Source organism: Anoplopoma fimbria, chromosome 9 (genome assembly GCF_027596085.1).
Source record: "Anoplopoma fimbria isolate UVic2021 breed Golden Eagle Sablefish chromosome 9, Afim_UVic_2022, whole genome shotgun sequence".
Taxonomy (NCBI): domain Eukaryota; kingdom Metazoa; phylum Chordata; class Actinopteri; order Perciformes; family Anoplopomatidae; genus Anoplopoma; species Anoplopoma fimbria.
This window is the reverse complement of record NC_072457.1, coordinates 9,261,110-9,277,666: the sequence shown is the minus strand read 5'-3', so window position 1 is coordinate 9,277,666 and position 16,557 is coordinate 9,261,110. Positions and strand designations below refer to the sequence as shown.

Genomic DNA, 16,557 nt, shown 5'->3' with positions numbered 1-16,557 from the left:
TTGAACTTCCCAAAGGAGTTCTCTTTACTAATGCACTGAGACAGTAGTTAGCTGCTGGGCCCCTATTGACCGCTCTCCTTTCCAGTGCGAAGTGTACTGTATTTTTCTGCTGGAGTATAGATTTTTAAAAAGGACCAATCTTCAAGACAGTACATCAAAATCGGAGATCTTCAGAGACCAGTAATGAAGCTGGATGAGCTTATTGTTTCAATCACTTCAATATGGAAAGCTCTAGTAGACATGCATATAAACAGCACTTCCTACCTCTTGCCATTGCCCTGTCCTCCTCTTGTGCGACTACTTCTCATGTACGAACCACACCCAGGACAACATAGGAGAAAGGATGGATCTGTCTGTAGAAGTTCTGAAATTTGCTTCTGCTCTGTTCTTTCACAAAGCTTCCTGCAGATCACACATTCGTTAAGAACTTCCCTGATGCACCTTTTTGCTCCAACTATCCACAAATCCAAAGTGTGGATGGCGCCCTCAGTAAGGCTATCCTTGGTGCCACACACATTTATGATGATGGCAAATAAACAATGTTTCAACATGAGCACTGTTTCTAGTTAGCCTAAAGCGCTTTGAGATTGGAAGACTCTCAGTAGCTTGAGTGGCGAGGACTAACTTTGGAATGCCCCTCCACCTCTTACTTGGGCATAACAAGGTTGAACGACGAGGCTCTCAGTAGGTTTGAGAAGCCAGTAAGAAGCCTTACCAAACACAAAGCCTACCTCACGGTGACCATCTTGAGCTCTGAGCTTCAGGTAATCAACGGCAACAATTGTCTTGACTGAAGCGTTCTAGGACCACATGCACTTCTAAGTTCTGGGCCTTTGAGCTGGAGGAGGACGAGTAGGAGCGTGGAACATGCAGCTGTTTCAGTTCTTCTTGATGAAGTGTCTCACATCAATACCAAAGTCCTTTTCTTTGACTTTTGAAGCTTTCTTCAGTCTGAAGGCATCTTGGGGTCCATTGTACTGTCTGCGCAGTTTGTGGACTTCTAGAATATCTCTTTCTACCAGCAGAAGGATGTCTGCGTCAGGCTCAAGTGGTGGTTATTCCTCTGCAATGGGCTGTAGCTGAACATAATAGTAAGATGCATCTAGAGTGGGAATTTATACTTTTTATTAGGAACTTGGTTGCATTCAATCAAAGAAGGGAACCATCTGCAGCTTAACCATCTGCATAATCCACAATGTAGCCACAAGCTCTTCTGCCAGCTGATTTGTCTACCCCAGCCCATGTCGTTAGGGTGTTGGGTGTTTGCTGGATGTTAAACATGTCCCGTCTTGGCTAGTGATATTTTACTTTGGTCGTCTAAGATGGCATACTGGCCTCTGAAGTCTCCACCACATATCTCTGCACATGTGGACAAGACCTCCACCTGAGGTGCATCTTCCAAAAGATTTGCTTCTACCAGGAGAATTAGAAGTTGGACGGCAATTAACAGGATATATATTTAGCCAGATAACATTATTTAATGCTGGATTAGATGACTATAATATAAGAATTTAGCCCAAATTTGAGGCATCAACTGCTGAGATAAATGTCAGGATCTCTTCTGCTTTCTCAATGTTTACCTTACTTTACCAGCAATTGATTGAATATGGCTTATCTGCATTTTTTCTAGGCAGGCAGCAGGTTATCAGTTATTTTGAATTCATCAGCTGAGAGTGACTGTTTTTCAATTGGGTGATTTTTGGGGGTGGCAGCTCAATTAGAATCACTGGGATTCAACCAGTTTAGAGGGATTGGAAGACAGTTGTGTGCTGATAAGCAGCCCTTTAAACCCCTTCGCATTACTTGACTCAATTTAATTATCGCTTAATGGAGCTTTAAGTCGAACCCTTTGATAAATCTACTGTATGACTACTGCTGTTGTGCTAAATCATGGTAGAACCAGAGACATTTTTTTCATCATTTCCATGACAGTCAGGAAATCTATTCAGTCAGAACTAAATACTGGACAAATTATTCACTGAATTTCTGCCAAAATGATCTTCAAATATCTCCCCACGTCTCTGCTCCTAGCATGATCTTACTGTTGTCATTTAATGTTTTTTTCCCCTTCTTGCTACTATTACAGTTAAAGTGGATGATTAATGATAGAATGTCAATTGTGGGTTCAGTTCAGAAAAAATGCACTCACAATCCTTTGGAATGTGAAAATCATCATATTCAAATCATACAACATCAAATCTGATGTGAACTGAGCCCATGCCAAGTTATTAGTCACATTTTTCACAACATGATATAGAGTATTTGCTAGGTTTGCTATTGACACACTTGCTTGATTCACTAGGGTACAAAATACCACCCCACATAAACATCAATTTCACCGCCTTTTCGTCCTGCCATTACATCGTTACTTTAACGTAAAAAGCTCTTCCTGCTGGATTGTCTCTTCTTCTTTTCAAGAATGAATCAATAAATGTAGGCTCTTTAAAAGATACAAAAAACAAACCACTGGGCTGGTTGCACAAAGACACAATAGACTCGTCTACAGAATTAGCTCAGGCGTAGATAAGTGAAACAGTTTTACAAAAATGAAGACTGACGAATTATTTGAAGTCAATATTTGTTCAAAAATTCTTAGAAATTATGTTGTGATGAGGAATGATAACATCAAGTAACTCAAAGTTGTTTTTCAAACTTAGTTGGGTGTTTCACTATGGGAGATATAGACCACTCTTGGACTTCATAAGCTCTCAAAGCCTCAAAGCATGTCCACCAGGGTACGCTTTAAAATATGCTTTTGTCAAAAACGCAAATATCCTGTGTTGACACTCCCCCTTGATCAGAGCCACTTCTGGTGGAATGAGCTCTCAAACCCTGAGGGGCCTGTGAAGCCTTCACACCAGATATATGTCTGGCACAATGCAGTGGGACAGTCTCCGTTAGTATAATGACTTGCCTGTATGGCCCAGGACTTGAAGAGCTGCATCTGCTTTTCTGAATCTTGCTGTCCTGCTCACATGCACATGCAGAGCCGAGACTCTCAAGTGCTTTCACTGCAAATCTGACTTGGGCTGCAGGCACATCTTACACACTCTGGCAGGAATGAGAAAGATCACGCTGAGAGGAAGGAGGGTATATCATTTTTCCACAGCATTAGGGTCGAAGGTGTACTCCCCGCAAAGGGGGTTGACCCATGACATCAGATTTGCCCCCCATGTTCAATATCATGCTACTCCAGGTAATTATCTGCAAGGCTTCTTGTGTAGGAGAGGGTGCCACCCTGATAGTTGATGTAAGCTAATACAGTGGAGTTGTCTGATGTGCAGAAAATGTCTCTGCCACACTGCTGCAGCAAAGCCAGTCTTGGGTTCCTTAGGGATGCAAATGATTGGTTTTTGGGGTAGGGAGAGGTCATTGGCTACTGCCTCCTGCTTCCAGCCTCCAAGGCTGTTCCTCAAACAATTTGTGCTTTGAGTAGGCCTTGATGGGAGTAGGCCTTGATGGGAAGCATACTTTAGAAAGAATTGTACCAGTAAAATCTTATTTCTTTCACCCTCTTTCAGCACAATCTGGAAACTGGGGAAAATGTTAATGGGAAAACTATTAAGAAAATATCGAAGATAGCCTTGAGAAGCTGAGGGAGCTAAGTAATGTTTCTCAAGGGAAGAGTGCAAAAAAAGACTTGACTGGTATGTCGGATAGATGTGGTGTCAAAAGAGCTTCCAAGTATATTCCCATAGTGAATACACAGAATGAAGTTCTAAGAGCTTGTTACTTTCTTAATATTTCAAAGGTATTAAATCTTTAGTGAGACTTGCTAAATTACACAAGCCAGCATACTCCCAAGAAACCCCACCAGCAACTCTCTCGAATAATCTTACTTTCTTTAAAACATATTTCAGAAAGTTATTGGCTAAACCAACTATTCTAAATACTTTGATATGATTCAATGTTGACCATGATATGCATAATATTAGGTATGCATAGTTTTATCTGAAAAATAGTTAATTAAGTAAATCCATTAAACGTAAACGTGACTGTATTTCTTATATCAGTATATAAATTTATCCTGATAAGGGTGGTATAACCGAGAAGAATCATTCTTTAGCTTGACTTTGCATGTAAGGGAAACTCAGAATTTATGGTAAAAAATTGATTTGCTCCTAATCCATCATCCTCATCAAAATATACATGACTCTGTCCTTTTGCTATGCTAAAATGACAGTTCCATTTACTCCTGTTCTAATCATGCAATCATTTACCATCAATTTTAGTGACTTTAACACAGATGTGAAAGTAAACATGAAAACGAATGTCCTAATGCTTGGCAGTAGCAGGAATCACCATCAGTGAATGTTACCAGGCTCAAAGTAATGGTGCTCATGTAGATGTGGTACCTGAATAACAGCAGGGAAGTTGTCTTAGAGGAGGATAATTAATGGTGTCAGCGATGCAGGCAAATAGTTTAACTGGGATGGGATGGGTGAGTTGTTTTTACGTTTTCTAAGTGGTTGGGATCTGATGGCATTTTATGGAACTGAATGCAATATTTAACAAGCTTATTGAATCTGAATTATTTCAAATCCCTTATCGAATCTAATTCAGAAAGGGTCTAAAATTCTGTACCTATTTAAATTACTGGCAAAGTAAAATCAGAAATGTGTTCCTAAACTCATAACTGTTGGAACATAATTGCTGAAAACATGAAAGGACTATTGTACTGAATTCTGGAATTGGAACAAACTTTTTTAAAACTAATTTTTGCATTTCGGATATTTTGGGCGGCCTGAACACTTTATAAAATCTAGAGCAACAAATAGAAAATATTTATCAAACACACGACAGGTGCGGCCTTCTGACGTTTGTGCAGCTTTTTCTTTATAAGCTACCTAGGCCAATTAGCAGGACTTCTGATTCAGAAATATTAACCTGCCAATCTATAATTGCTTATATGATAAGAAATGCAGTCTAGCTGATAAATCCAATATCTTTACCTTAACCCCAACCTTGAGATCAACCCAAACTAAACCCAATTCCCATCAATAATTTCTGATAACCTATTTCATAACTTAGCTTTAACTTAAAGGGAAACTATGGTTTATTAGAGCTTTGGATTTATTTCTGTTGTTTGGCCATACGTACAAACAGTAAAACTCTTAATAATTTCGGGACATGGTGCCATTACTCAAAATGGAGCCGTCAGATGTTCACACAGGTTGTAAACACACCACCAGGATAGTAAAACTTACCTGGGAGAGAGAATTAAGGGTTGTTGTACATACTTGAGGTCTTTCATTTCAGTGATGTCACAGGTTTCAAATTTCCAAGATCTCAATTATTTTAGCGAGTTCAATGTTACCATAATCGATCTAGCCCTTGACCAGTGCTACAGAAAACGCTATTTGAAGGGAAAACAGGGTTTTGAACAAAAATAGCTTGCAGAAAGCACATTAACCAGAAAACAGCCAAGCTTTATTTTGGCCTTTGTGCAAGTTACTTACAACATTTACATAGTAAGATATAATCTGCAACTGGCAACGTCGTTACATTTTAACCTGCAAAAACAACAGTCAGTGCCAGCTAACAATGGGAACCTGATTAATGGAGGTTTTTTAACAAAGAGTGAGGAGAGAAAGGATTCGATAAGAGATTTGTTAATTGTAAATCAACAACTGGCTATCAGAACCCAACCCTATCTTTATGTTCCATAACGACATATAATGTGAGTCTAACACAGACATATTTTTGAAGATTCTTATTTCCATGGTTACTGAGCAAGTTGAGCTTAGCTTCTAAAACATGTTAGAGCTAATCCTTTCTAATACTGATGAGTTTGCTGCTAAGAAAAGAGAAGCATTTCAGCTGTGTATAATCTGTTTATGCTAAGGATTAAGAGTTCATGTTTCTAACATGCATACCAGCAGGAGGACTGACAATGACAACAACTGAACTGCTAACAGCCACTGTGTTCATGTAGAAATGCTGTGAACCTGGCGGTGTTAAAGTTGAACGAGCAGGGGCTGCTGGACAAACTGAAAAACAAGTGGTGGTATGACAAGGGCGAATGCGGCAGCGGAGGAGGGGAGAGCAAGGTTAATACACACACACACACACACACACACACACGCACACGTATACACACTAAAACACACAAACATGAAGGTAACTCTGGGTTATCAGGTTTAAAAAAAGACCTAAAGAAGCAGCACAGTTATAACGCCACATGTGAAGTTAGCAATGTGCTGTAGATGTAACCTTTCACAAAAATCGATACTCATTGTTATTACATATACTAGATTTAGCAGTTGCACCACCAGCAGGTAGCGTTGTAGTCTGTGCTGCTTCTTCTACAGATGTGTTGCACCCTGTTTGGTTGAGGTCAGGGTTAGGGCAGTATTCAGGGGCAAGGACAGGGTCAGGTGACCTCATACCAGATGGCAGCAACAGTGCAGGAGAAGGGCTGTTGATAAAGAGTTTGTGCAACCTGGACAAACTCCGTTTATCTATGGCTCTGGCCTGGAGCAATTCTACTGCTGTAAAAGCAGAAAGGCTTTTCACTGCAGCACCTCTCATTCTCTGTGTCTTAGACCAAACAGAAGGGCCTTGACAGTAAAGACTTCATTAATAACAGTTTTGTTACAGAGTTAAAGGTCTACATAGTCCACTTGGTGGCTAAAATATCTCCACAATAAAACACGTCAGCATTTGACAATGGATGATAAGAGACCTGTTTATAATTTCTTCTAAAACTCTCTTCTGCCAAAATGAACTACCGGTTATGTCCTATTTTGGCATGGTCTATTGTAAAGCCAAGCTTTAATGTTGTATCTTTCATGACGGATGGAGTTCCTGCAAATAACAAACTTTAGTGCCCCCTGTCTTGGTCACTAGGCCAGAGCATGAGAATTGCTGCCCCACTAATAACATAAGATAACATTGATAATGATGTTATTTATGTTATTCCCATTAAAGAGTGCCAATAAACCTTGCCGTATTGAAACTGAATGAGCAAGGGACCCTAGACAAGATGAAAAACAAGTGGTGGTACGATAAAGGAGAGTGTGGCTTCAAGGACTCCACCAATAAGGTTAGTTTTATATGTCTGTGTATCAACAAACACATTGTCTGTTAACAAATGCAACATGCACATAAAGCTTGGTTCTCTAGCTGCATTTTAAGATTACAGTAGTTCCACATGTTCATATGTGTTAACCTGTAGGAAACACATCTTGCACAGAATGGTCAAGTACAGCTTAGTATTGGATGTTTTTAATGCTAAGGCCATATCCAGGTTAGAGCATGGAGGTTTAACAGTCAAACTGTAAGTATAATGTTGATAAGAAGAATAACAAAAAGTGTCCTGTAAACAGAGCAGAACGTCTTAAGATAAACTCACTGTGCATGAGAGGTTAGGCTCACTGAAATGTTTGTTTTGTCTGTTTTAACACTTGTGTTTAAGTCTGACTGTCTGTCTGAAACCTGATACTGACACAGTTTCCAATTTAATGTCTGTAAAGTAAGAGTTGTAAATGGAGATTGGAGACACATTATATATTATATAAAAGGTAATGTGTTATGTGGGGTAATGAAAGTTATAACCATGTCTATACTTTAAGGACTTTTTGGAGGGTAGGCATGTTGAGCCAAGGCAATTTTATTTTATTTTATTTTATTTTTTGTTTCCTCCATTTCTGTGGGTTTAGTCATGGGTGTATCTGCTCTGCCAAAGGCTGCAATCAGACCCTTTTAAAGAAGCCTATCATCTTTTATACTGAATATATTACTCTCAACCTTAAACAGCTGGCAGACCTCACAGGAGGCGACATGTTCATTACAGGATGAAGCATCTGTATGATATATATTTGTTTAGATCTATTTATTTATTCATCTCCTTGGCCCTGTTTCCCTTGACTCCTGGAACCTCAAGCTCAAGGCAATCTTTAAGCTTAATATGATGCATAGATGGCGCTTGGTTCCGGGGTCCATCAGGCAGGTCTTCTGGCGACAAAAAAAATCCTTTGTAGCTTAAAGCTCTCGGCAGGCGGCTGAAACTTTGGTGTTTAGCCATGAGGGGTTCTCTTTCAGACAGAACTTTGCTGGCATGGATAAAACTGTGTTGGTATTTGAAAAACAAAGCCCTTAGGTCCACTTACCTGATTTCAGGTCTTTCAGTCGCATCTCAAAGTCTTCTTCATTAAATGGAAGTATCGGGTGTAATCAACATGTAAGTGTGGAGCGTCAACCTAATTTCCACACTTGGGTCACATGATGACAACTAAGCCTGCCCCATTCACTGATGAAGACTTTTTCACTCTAATACATACGGCAGAATATTCAAGTCAGCCAAATCACTGTAAAATGTATCCTCGTCCATAACGTCCTCTGCGCTCATATTTTGGGATGCCATTATCGCTGTTGCAAACTTAACTAGTTATTTTTATAAACAAAGTCACATGAGACCTGGGATGACGTAAGCTCAACTTTCATGAGTCTACATCATCATCAAAGATGTCCACTGAATTCTCACAAAGATTCTAAGGGACAGAGAACACTCATCTAGTATTCATAGAACTGGAGTTACATACATAACTAGCTCTATTTCATTCTTCCTGACCAACAGAGGCAGTGCCTAACACTGGATGATTATTACCAATATAGTCACAAAGAATCCTGTACCCATCTTACTGGCCTTACGAGCAGATAGTTCCTGAAAGACCGCTACCGCCACTGCCTGGGGAGCAGCTACATTGATCCTTAAAAAGAAGAGGCAAAGCTGCACAGGGAAGCTGCTGCACAAATCTCATGAAGTGGGGACACTCCTGATTGAATGGCCCCTAATATTGAGAGGCAAAGGCAGACCTGTATGCCTCCCCAATTACCTTAGCTATCCACCTGGAAAGTCTCTGTCTTGGACAGGATGTGCCCTTTCCTGGGGCCCCAACACCAGGCAAACAAGCCATCAGAAGGGTAAAAGGCACTACGAGCCCTGTATAAAATGCCTTAAGGCCCTCACTGGGTAGAGTAGTTCTGCTGAACGTCCTTGGGGCCTATAGGTCCAGTAACCCTAACCCCTAGCTGGGACAGCAGGTCTCGTCTCCTGGGCAGGCACCATGGACCTCCAGAAGCCTGTTCATCAATGGAAAACCAGGCCCTCCCTGGCCAGTCCGGTCCAACCAACAGCACTTTGTGGTTGCCATTGCTGAAGTATTTTTAGCGTTACCCCTATTAGTGATGTGGCCATGGGTGTGGTATTTGTTGCCATTGTAGCCATCAATGAGAACCAGAGAGGGCAATGAGTTGAGGACTCCAAGGCACCAGGTCCACCACTACAGTGCCATATCTGCCCCGCATTGTCTCTATTACCGCTGGCTGGCGTCTCCCCCCGAGGGAGGTTTTTGCCACCATGTTATATGGCCCTGAGGCTTAATAAGGAGGAAAAGCCCCTACAAGGATTTGCTTTTTAATTCTAAGCTTTTAGTTTCAACCTGCATTCATGATGATGAAATGGGATGTAGGCAGGGCTGCCCCTCGTCATCCAAGGTCAGATTGGAAGGATAACATCCAGTGTTAAGCACTGCTTTTGGCTTTCAAGAAAAATGAAATAGAACAACAGTTTCCATGGTTTCTAGCGCTTATAATAAAATTGTACTTTCCAAGGTAACTGCTGACTTTTATCAAACAGGCAGAAATTTTTGCCTGTCAAACAGACAGAAATACACTTTATACAAAGGTACTCCCATATGTACACATAGACAAACTGATAAAGGGTAAGAATGGTTTAAGCATGTACAGGTCAGGTTTTGCCTGGTTGTCTCTGACTCTGTGCTGTCCAAACCCTGAATAATCAGTATTTATGATGAGTTAAATGTGTTTAGATGACAGGTTGACAGTGTGTCAGTCATTAGGTTAGTTGTCTGTTTAACATGCGAACACCCCACTAACACTTTTCTCTGGCTGGCTGCCTTCTTTTTTGCCTTTGTGTGTGTGCTAGGAGAAGACCAGCGCCCTGTCTCTCAGTAACGTAGCAGGAGTCTTCTACATCCTGGTTGGAGGTCTGGGTCTGGCCATGATGGTCGCGCTGGTGGAGTTTTGCTACAAGAGCCGCGCAGAGGCCAAAAAAATGAAGGTACCTTATATTTTCAAATGCTAATTTAAATTTTAATTCACTTTCCATCATAAAAATAGTTAGTATTATAGTAATATTATTAGTTTTAAATCCGATTCGTGTAGGATTCTCACTAAAAATACTGAGTCAGAATTTGTGTGATGATTAATGAAACAAAAACAAATGAACAAAAGCCTTTCGGTCAGAAAACCAGAAAAAAAGTTAATGTTAAATTATATATGTGAAATTCATACGACATAGAAGTTCATTCAATGTAATGTAAGAAATAGTATGCCAGTGTCTTTATGATATTATTATTATTGAATTAAGTTACATTCAGATGCCAGTTTATTAGGTACACCTTTATGGTAATTTTTGTAGTTTGTGATGCTGTTGAATTTTATTGCATTATACTTTATATTGTCCATCCTATTTAGATCAAGGTGGTCGTAAAAATATTATAAACACCCCTCAATTCTACAGCAGCACAAACACCAGCCTCATGACCATTAAGTTTAATTAACACCTCTCTAAAACAAAAACTGAACCGTAGAAGCCTTCATGAAGGTAGGACTTATTCTAGGGCTGCTGGACTAGAGTGTACTAGTTGCAGCTCGGTTGACCTAATAAACTAGCAACTTAATGTGTAAAGGAAATCTGAAATGCACAACTAGGAGTTTTACCTCCATACTAGACGCAAGATGTCATCAGTGCATAAAAGCTACAGAAGCATCACTCCACACTTCATTTCAACATTATTTGTGAAGTTACTGTCCTAAGTTTATATCCAGACAGATGTTTTCATCTTCTCACTCGCTTTGTGTCTGCTTCAAAGCATTTACAAACTACTTTCTCCAGCCATCCACTGACTGCTGGTCAACCACTAATGTTGTCTTTTTCTGGTGCTCATTCAGTCTCTGTCAGTCATTCAGTTAAGGTTCCTTGCTGTTTCACTGATCAAGTGCTCCACACAGGAGCCTATTTTAAGGTGTTGAATGGTTTGTGGTAAACACTGTCAAATTTATAGTGATTCAGCGTTTTGATATTTGCCAGTATGAGTCGTGTTTCTGTCCACCTGATGAATGTAAATCCTGAGTGAAATATCTGTGTCTTTAGCTGCTAAATGCTGCACTATGTCCACCAGCTTGTATCTAACTTTGCCTGTCTGCTGTTTGGTGTTGAGCTGGTAGTGTACAGAGGATTTGTTTAAAGCTTTTCCACTGAAATTACTATTTATATTTACATTATTAGTATATAATATTTGCTAAATGCTCAATGGTGCCAATGGGAAATTTTATGTGAAGGTTTTAAAGCCTGCAGTTGTTTTACAGAAAAAGACATTTCCTCATCGGGTATTTGTTAATAACTTTTGGACCTTACAAATGGCGGTCTCAGCTAGACATTTAAATGTCAAGCTCAAAACACATATGAGCTCACTGGGTCTGTCCCAGCAATGTTAGTCTTATTTATAGTGTTATTTATGATTATTCTGGCTGGTTTTTCAGGGTTAACAGAAGTTGATATTTTTGCAAGCACAATCTGCAGAATTCAGAAGACGCATATCACCTTTATTTCTTTTTATTTCCTATTTTTTTCCCTTTTTTTTTAATTGAGGCAATTTAATTAAGTGTATTTCAGTCATAATGTAATTGTCATCTTTTTATTCTTTCATTATTTGCAGCATTACATTTGGGCTTTGAAGTACACACATGCTGTTGCCATTTACTGTACAAAGTAACAGGATTTTTATCACATTTCTAAACAGATCTCAAAAGGCCATTCTCTCTCTCTCTCTCTTTCTCTCTCTCTCACACTCTATTGTAATGCAAACCCATATTGCTTTTGCAGTGATCTACTATTGGTGCTATCAGTACTCAAACTATTGTTGTCACATGAATCAGTCATAACAGTCATAACAGTCATACGGCTAAAGAGTCATCATTGTTACAATCAGTATAGTAATAACAATGACTTTATTTTTGTTATGAAGGTGGCAGCCAACACCTTGTCGTCCCCCCAGCACACAGGAAACTACACACACACTTTGTCCTCTCCTCAACACGCCCCCAACTTCAACCTGCTGTCCCCCAGCCACCAGCCAAACTACGCCACCTATAAAGAGGGCTACAACGTTTACGGCATTGAGAGTGTCAAGATCTAACACGGGTAGGAGAGCGATGATTGATGGCTAAAACTTTCCTAACCTCACAGTCATAGACAATGTTTAGACAATTCACTTTTAACTGGTTTTCATTTATACCATCGAACAACAGCTACATTTACATCATGGTGGTACATAGCCGCTTCAATGGCAAACTGCATTATTGGGCCTCAATGATCCAAAATACCACTTTACGTGTTTTTGATTGCTGTTAAGCCACACGCAATTAAACTCAAGATGTCCTGTGTTTTCCAGTGGCTCAAATGCTCTTCTCTTTTCTAGTAGGCTGTCAAGAAGTGATTATTGTTTAGTTTTAATGGCAGTGACTTGATTTAATCAGGAAAAAAAAATAGTGAATGAAAACAGTATTTTTATTAAAAAGAGGTACTTGGGGCTCAATCGACTGGTCACCAGCCAGCTTTTTTTTAAACCATAATTATTTGACATAGCTGCTTTTTTATTGAAATCATGAAAAATGGTTTGGTACAGCTTGAAGAATTAGATTCATCATTTAAACAGCAGATGCGTCTATCACTGCAATGACCATCAAGGCAATTTTATCGGACGCTCACGCTCCAAATTAATAAATGACAGACACATGTCAGCTCAGTCCTTATGTTTTCCTTGTAAGGATAGAACAGATAGCCTTCTACTGTCCAAAGACAAAATGTGATTCCAAGTTTTAGTTCAGCAAGACTCAAAGCTGCTGATTTATTTCCAATTTATTAGTAGTGGTGTAAGATGTAATACTCAATCAATAGCATAACCTGTTCTGAAAAGAAAGCCATAATGCTTTTGAGCCTTATGATTTCATTAATATCTATGAAAATTGTATCTTTTTGCTTATTAGCATTATCAATACAATGAGACAAAAGATGCCGTTGAGGCTGGCTGGCATTGCCGAGTGTTATGATTTACCTCATATTCAGGGAATGATGTGAATGCAGCGGTTGTTCTTGATAAACAAAAGTAACATGAAGACCATAATAAAGTCTAGATTAATAGTGCATACAAGGAATCTTGTCAAAACTGTATATGGCTGTGAAACTCCTTTCCTTTGTTCACTCATTTTCCAACAGCTTGCTCACCTCCACCTTTTTTCCCACCACCCCCGACCTCTCCTCTCCCCTTAACCCCACCTCCTACCCTCTCTGCACTCCTTTCCTCCTCTCTTCCTCTCGCTTTCTTGTCCTCTTACCCACCTCCACTTTCCCCTTTTTATTTTGTTCCTCTCCTGATCCTCCTTTGTTACTTTCTAGCCAATCATCCTCTTTAATGGACTTACTCATTAGCCAATCACTGCCATCCGTCTTAATGTCAGCTTCTCATTAGGCAGGCCCATTATTTCATTTTAGAGATGGGATGGTTTGGACTGGTAGCATCATCTAACACTGGGCTTCTAGAACAAATGTAAGTGTAATAACACTGCAGTGCAGTGATAAAGACCACTGTTTTCATTTGAGTTGATTTACTCGTTACAACACATGGGATATCACACCCCTGCATGGCCTGATTGGAGACACCTCTTATGAAGCATAAGAAGTGAGCTACTTATGCTCTGATTGGTTAGTTCACTGTTACAGAACTACCCCGATTAAATGCTAAAGTAATGCAGGCAAAGAAAAATGATCGAGCCCTCCGAAAGCACTAGCCAGCAGCACCTTGAGCTCGTTTGTTGCCATGACGGCCATAACATTCTGTACATAGATTGGATATCTATGATCTGTCAGAAGATGAACAAGAGCCTTTTGCCAGTAGACCAGAACACTGATCCTGCGCTGTTGGATGACACATCCTCTCCCTGGACTGTCGGGTAGCTGAGAAACTGCCAGCTGTCTAAATCTGCAGGGTTTTAACTCACCCTGAGCCATCTATTTAAAAAAAAAAAAAAAAATGTAATACAGATTTAGAAAATTTACCAGGAGCAGACAGGCTCTGTTCGGGCCCTTTGCTCTGGCCCCATGCTACAAACTTATCGGACGATGTGTCTACTGAACAGTTTGGTGAACTGTAATCCGATACAATTATTGTCGAAAACTAAAAGTTTTGTTATCGGATTACTTTGCGTTAGTTTTGGATTACCTCGATACTAAATATGCAAATAAAGACAAGAGAAAAAGAAAAAGCTTTGATTGAGGTTTTTGAGTGAAGCTCTGAATGTCTTTCATCATATTTTATCATGACCTCACCATATGAAAATTATATTTGTGATATTGATATTATGTCATATAAACGTAATTTATGGTGCTGCACCTCCACACAGACAGCTTTGCTTCTGCGGTGTGAGACTTTTGTTCCTAATTATTGTAATGTGTGTACATCTAGGAACCTATAGGCTATATAGTTCTTTATTAAACATGTATTTAACATTCTGATCCTGCTTGCAATTACCAAATATATTGTTAATCTGATTATGCCCTTTTTTTCTGTTACTTCCATGGAATACAGTTACCTTTTTTTGTATCCTAATTACGTAATGCTGTTCAATATAATCAGTTATGCCCCAAGCCTGTTGATGAAGTCTATTGAGTGCCCTGATCAACAAAATCAGGATAAACACAGATGACATCCCCTAATACAGTCTTACAATTCCCTCTTTTTGAACACAAATGCACTTTTTTGCAAGTTGACCACTCAAGGTGTTCCCAAAGCTTGTCAATTTCACAATGGTCTCTCAGCTCATTAGCAGTGATTTATGTGCTTAGAACAGAGCAGGTAAAATAAATCTAATAAATCCAAATTTATAGATAATTCTATCCTCAATTTGAACACCCAATGGCAGCAGCCGCTCTCACTATGGTGCAGCAGATCAGTCAGTTCGCAGTGGGTTCCCAGAGTGATCTACATGGGCAGATTCAGCATGCGTAGAGAGAAGAGTAGTGATTGGTTATCTGTTTCAGTTTTGGTTATGACAACAGTGTCATCAGATGGCTGCGAAAGAAAGCAATACAGTGGTTCTCCCTTCAGAGTTTAGCAGAGGTTGTTACAGCTATGACTTTGTTGTTTTGCAGAAAGGGGGGAAACTTTGCCCCATTTTAGACCTGCCAGTGTCTCTCTTGTTATAGAGTGCAGGTTGATCCTGTTGTTGGTGGCTCAGGTGTGGTATAATTTGGGAAGTGTCTGCTTACACCCAGGGATAATTCCATTTTTTTTTCCATAGCACGTAACACCTTATAACATCAGTGCTTGAGTCTCTTTGTGGTTTCTTTTATACAAGACTTCACTGCTCCTTGCTTTGTCTTTTACAAAGATGTGTATGTCTCTTACCAGTTAGCTAGAAATCATTTGAAAGTTACATTTACACCCAAATGCAGGTACTAAAGGTTACTGTACCGTGGAAACATCATGACATGACGTCACTGCACCGCTACTGTGACAAACACGAAACATTAAATAAAGATAATAAAACATTAAATAAAGAAAATAAAACATTAAATAAAGATAATGAAACATTAATTAAAGAGAATGAAACATTAAATAAAGATATTAAAACATTAAATAAAGAAAATAAAACATTAAATAAAGAGAATAAAACATTAAATAAAGAAAATAAAACATTAAATAAAGAGAATGAAACATTAAATAAAGAAAATAAAACATTAAATAAAGATAATGAAACATTAAATAAAGAAAATAAAACATTAAATAAAGATAAAACATTAAATAAAGATAATAGATGATTGCAGCCTTCGTGGCATCAACTTAAGATCTTAAAAATAAGAACTTGAAAATTTAAATATATACATGTGTTTTATATGTATGAACAAATGTCTCAATAAAGTTATTGAATTTAAAAAAAAAAAATTAAAATCTACCCGGCATGCAATGCGCGGTGATCGCCGGTGAACGGACATATTTCCATCCGGGTGCTCCGGTCACCGGGATTCTAAATGCTCATCCTCCTCTAGCTAAATAAAGATAATGAAACATCCACCGTGAAAACATCATGACATGACGTCACTGCACCGCTACTGTGACAAACACGAAACATTAAAATAAAGAAAATAAAACATTAAATAAAGAAAATGAAACATTAAATAAAGATAATGAAACATTAAATAAAGAAAATAAAACATTAAATAAAGATAATGAAACATTAAATAAAGAAAATAAAACATTAAATAAAGATAATAAAACATTAAATAAATAAAATGAAACATTAAATAAAGATAATGAAACATTAAATAAAGAGAATAAAACATTAAATAAAGAGAATGAAACATAAAATAAAGAAAATAAAACATTAAATAAAGAAAATGAAACATTAAATAAAGATAATGAAACATTAAATAAACAAAATAAAACATTAAATAAAGATAATAGATGATATTGC

General features: G+C 38.6%; 1 protein-coding gene across 4 annotated transcripts in view; it reads left to right on the top strand.

Annotated features, from left to right (window-relative positions):
- Nucleotides 1-16,557, top strand: part of LOC129096532 (glutamate receptor 2-like) — a 43,125-nt gene that overhangs the window by 25,220 nt on the left and 1,348 nt on the right. The window contains exons 16-19 of one of the 4 annotated variants that reach the window (XM_054605336.1): nucleotides 5,936-6,050; nucleotides 9,950-10,084; nucleotides 10,785-10,794; nucleotides 12,124-12,224. In XM_054605336.1, the coding sequence (XP_054461311.1) occupies nucleotides 5,936-6,050; nucleotides 9,950-10,084; nucleotides 10,785-10,794; nucleotides 12,124-12,224 (361 nt within the window). Of the gene's footprint in view, nucleotides 1-5,935; nucleotides 6,051-9,949; nucleotides 10,095-10,784; nucleotides 10,795-12,053; nucleotides 12,225-16,557 lie in introns of those variants that run through there. The other 3 variants (XM_054605335.1, XM_054605338.1, XM_054605337.1) reach the window with 3 other exon arrangements.